Here is a 4039-nt window from a genome sequence, read left to right on the forward strand (position 1 = left end):
CCAGGAGTTGGAGGTTGCTGTGAGCTGTAATGCCACGGCACTCTACCCAGGGGGACAGCTTGAGGCTCTGTCTCAAAAAAAAAAAAAAAAAAAAGAAAAATCGTTAAGTTGAAGCTTGGCACCTGTTGCTCAGTTGTTACAGCGCCAACCATATACATTGAGGCTAGCAGGTTTGAGCCTGGCCTGGGCTTGAAAAAACAACAGTGACAAGTACAGTTAAAAAAAAAAAAAAAAAGCCAGGTGTTGTGGTGGGCACCTGTAGTCCCAGCTACTTGGGAGGCTGAGGCAAGATATTGCTTAAGCCCAAGAATTTGAGGTTGCTGTGAGCTATGATACCACAGCAGAGGGCGACATAGTAAAACAGACAAAAAAAAAATTTAATAAGGCAATAAGTTGACCATTGTAAGTCAGGGACTGTCCATATATCTTTATTTCAGCCCTGACCCAGAGGATGAAGATATTTTATTTCTGGTACCCTAGACACTACCCTCCAAGTAGTTAGAAACTGACAAGTCTTCTCTCCTTTTCTTGAATATAATATATAGGCCTCCAAGACTGCAGAGAATGCTACCAGTGGGGAAACATTAGAAGAAAATGAAGCTGGGGACTGAGGTGGGTCCCATCTCCCCCCAGCTTGCTGCTCCTGCCTCATCCCCTTCCCACCACACCCCAGGCTCTGTGAAGTGCAGTTCATCTTTTCCACCCAGGACGGCCAGCAGAGCAGGGTCTCCCTGCCCCCATCCCAGTCCCCCAACCCACCCCCCTTCCAACAACAACCAGCTCCAACTGACTCTGGTCTTGGGAGGCAAGGCTTCCCAGCCACCGAGAAGACTACTTTAAATAGAAAAAAAGAAATTGAATAATAAAATCAGGAGTCAAAATCCATCGTCTTTAGGCCCCTCTTTCTAGCCTTTTCTACTATTCTCTGCTTGGTCAAGATTTGTGGCCCTACCACAGAACAGGGAGAAAGCTAAATTAGCCACCACCACTAAACACTCTGCTGCATTTTTTGTTTTTACTACCACTCTGATGTCAGCATTTACCCATCTGTTTGGGCCTTTACCTCTCTTCCCATTCTCCTCAAGTATTTTATCTGGCCTCAAAATTAAGAGGAGCTGTTCTTCATCACACTGTTTTTATTCACATGTGGTAGATTTGTCTTCTGATCCAGGCTGTCTAGGCCCCTCCCATTTTTAGGAGCTGGAGCCTCCATTTATGAAGAGATTCTCAACTATCATATGGATCCTCGTTTGTAAATCATTTTTTTTCCTTCCATTTTCACAAGGCTATAAAGAAGTAATCCATCTCAACTTTGTCTTTTTCTGTGAGGTTGGTGGGGTCTTCCCTCACTCCATCTTACACAAACCTGAGCTGGAAGCTCAACTGTGGTTTTTCCCTGTTTGAAATATTGTGACCTCCCTTGAAACAAAAACCAGGAACCAGAGGAGTAGACTGAAGAAACAACTCCTGGCTTTCTGAAGCTGTGGACTTGAATTGGATTGCTGGGGGTTTGTAAAGAAAGGTGACAAATTTCAGTACCTCTGGCATGCTGTCCCAGGGAACTAAGATTCCCACTAATTTATGAGGTTTTTAAACATTGAAAATGACATGGCATTACAATAAATTTGGATTTGCTCTTAATGTGCTTTTGTATGCTTTTACTTGATGGAGGTGAGGAATGTGTCAATTGAAGTACTCCTGACAGATCAATTCCAACTTTTTGCATGGTGTCATATCCTCTTCCTAAACAACAGATATCTTGGGTTAGGGAAGAGAATCTTGGATTTTTTTGAAGATACAGTAAGTCATCTATGGAAGCTTGGTGATTTAATATTCTGAAGTAGAAACTACCTTCCCTGCTGAAGGCAGTTGCGGTTTGGCTGGGGACATTTGTTCAGGACTAGGATGCTTAATTGTACTGCAAAAAAACACTGCAAGTATTTGATGTTGATTCAGGAAGAATGTCTTGGATGTTACACTAGTTTTCAGGGCCAGGCTGAATGCACTTGCGTGGGTAAGGAGATTTGAGTATCTTATTACATGGTAAACACTCCTAACCTTGAAATACTATAGTAAACAAAACAGCACAGGACAACTATATAATGCTATGCATCTACCATTAAAATATGCAGAACAGTTTCACTGGCCTAAAAATCTGCTCTGCCTATTCACCCCTCCACAGAATGTACAACACCAAGAGTGAGCTCTGGTCTTTGGGTGATACCAGTGTGTCAATGTAGGCTCATCAATTGTCACAAACCTACCACTCTGGTAGGGGAAGTTCATAATGGGGGAGACAATGCCTGTGTGAGGACAAGGCAATGTGGGAAATTTATTCCTCTCAATTTTGCTGTGATCCTAAAACTACTCTAAAAAACCCCACACTTTGGGCGGCGCCTGTTGCTCAGTGAGTAGGGCGCTGGCCCCATATACCAAGGGTGGCGAGTTCAGGGTGGTTGGTTTGAACCTGGCCCCAGCCAAACCGCAACAAAAAGCTAGGTGTTGTGGCGGGTGCCTGTAGTCCCAGCTACTGGGGAGGCTGAGGCAAGAGAATTGCCTGAGCCCAAGAGCTGGAGGTTGCTGTGAGCTGTGTGACACCATGGCACTCTACTGAGGGTAACAAAGTGAGACTTTTTAAACAGTTTCATTTTTTTGCCTTTGGTAGAGTGTGGTGGCATCACAGCTCCCAGCAACCTCAAACTCTTGGACTCAAGTGATTCTGTTGCCTCAGCCTCCCAGGTAGCTACAGATGCCTGCCTATTTTTATATATGAGATCTCACTCTGGCTCAGGCCAGTCTTGAACCAGTGAGCTCAGGAAATCAACCCGCCTTGGGCTCCTAAGTGCTAGGATTATAGGTGTGAGCCACCACATCCAGCCTACTTGAATAATCTTGATAGATGTCATAAAAAACAACTTAGGGTATTTATTTTTGTTTTCAAAAAGTTGTTATAAGGCCTGACAGGGTGGCTCATGCCTGTAATCCTAGCACTCAGGGATGCCAAGGTGGGTGCATTGCCTGAGCTCAGGAGTTTGAAACCAGCCTGAGCCAGAACAAGACCTTATCTTTAAAAATAGCTGAGTGTTGTGGCAGGAGCCTGTAGTCTCAGCTAGTTGGGAGGCTGAGGCAAGAGAATCGCTTAAGCCTAAGAGTTTGAGGTTGCCATGAACTGTGAAGCCATGGAATTCTTTTTGAAGGCAACAAAGAGACTCTATCTCAAAAAAAATAGTTGTTGGCTCGGCTCCCGCCACATACACTAATGTTGGCAGGTTCAAACCCAAGCTGAGCCAGCTAACCAGCAATAACAACTGCAACAAAAAATAGCCGGGCGTTGTGGCAGGTGTCTGTGGTCCCAGTTATTTGGGTGGCTGAGACAAGAGAATCACTTGAGCCCAAGAGTCTGAGGTTGAAGTTGTTATAGCCAGGTACAGTGGCTCATGCCTATAATCCCACCACGTTGGGAGCCTGAGGCAAGAGGATCCCTTGAGGCCAGGAGTCTGGGACCAACCTGGACAACATAGCCCTGTCTCTGCAAAAGGAAAACAAATTGTAATTACCTGTGTGTGGTGTTATGCACCTGCAGTTCCAGCTACTCCACAGTCTTAAGTAGGAGGATTACTTGAGCTCAGAGTTGGAGGTGACCTGTGAACCTACCACTGCACTCCAGCCTGGGCAAAGTGAGACCCTGTCTCAAGAGAAAAACAAAAAACAATGTCATATTCTGGCCAGGTGCACTGGCTCACACCTGTAATCCTAGCACCCTAGGTGGCCAAGTTGGTTGTGTGTGTAGGGGGGGAAGGATCCATTGAACTAAGGAGTTCAAGATCAGCCTGAGCAAAGTTGAAAACTACTACTTTACTAAAAACAGAAAAATTAGCCAGCCCTTGTGGTGGGTACCTGTAGTCCCAGTTACTCAGGAGGCTGAGGTAGGAAGATCATTTGAACCTTAGGACCTTGAAGTTGCTGTGAGGTAGCCTGCCACCATGGCCCTCTAACCTGAGCAAGAGAGTGAGACTCTTGTCTCAAAAGAAAAAAAAAA

General features: G+C 45.1%; 1 protein-coding gene and 1 long non-coding RNA gene across 2 annotated transcripts in view; one reads left to right on the top strand and one right to left on the bottom strand.

Moving 5' to 3' along the window:
* Positions 1-1641, top strand: part of PA2G4 (proliferation-associated 2G4) — a 13525-nt gene extending 11884 nt beyond the window's left edge. Inside the window, exon 13 of the mRNA XM_012805541.2 lies at positions 546-1641. Coding sequence (XP_012660995.1) covers positions 546-611 — 66 coding nt within the window. The 3' untranslated portion in view covers positions 612-1641. The remainder of the gene's footprint in view (positions 1-545) is intronic.
* A 1933-nt stretch (positions 1642-3574) lies between these two features.
* LOC111725546 overlaps positions 3575-4039 on the bottom strand; it is a 2882-nt gene continuing 2417 nt past the window's right edge. The window contains exon 3 of the long non-coding RNA XR_002773585.1: positions 3575-3685. This is a non-coding gene — a long non-coding RNA (uncharacterized LOC111725546). The remainder of the gene's footprint in view (positions 3686-4039) is intronic.

This window comes from Otolemur garnettii, unplaced genomic scaffold (assembly GCF_000181295.1).
Source record: "Otolemur garnettii isolate 467f Iridium unplaced genomic scaffold, OtoGar3 scaffold00043, whole genome shotgun sequence".
Taxonomy (NCBI): Eukaryota; Metazoa; Chordata; class Mammalia; order Primates; family Galagidae; genus Otolemur; species Otolemur garnettii.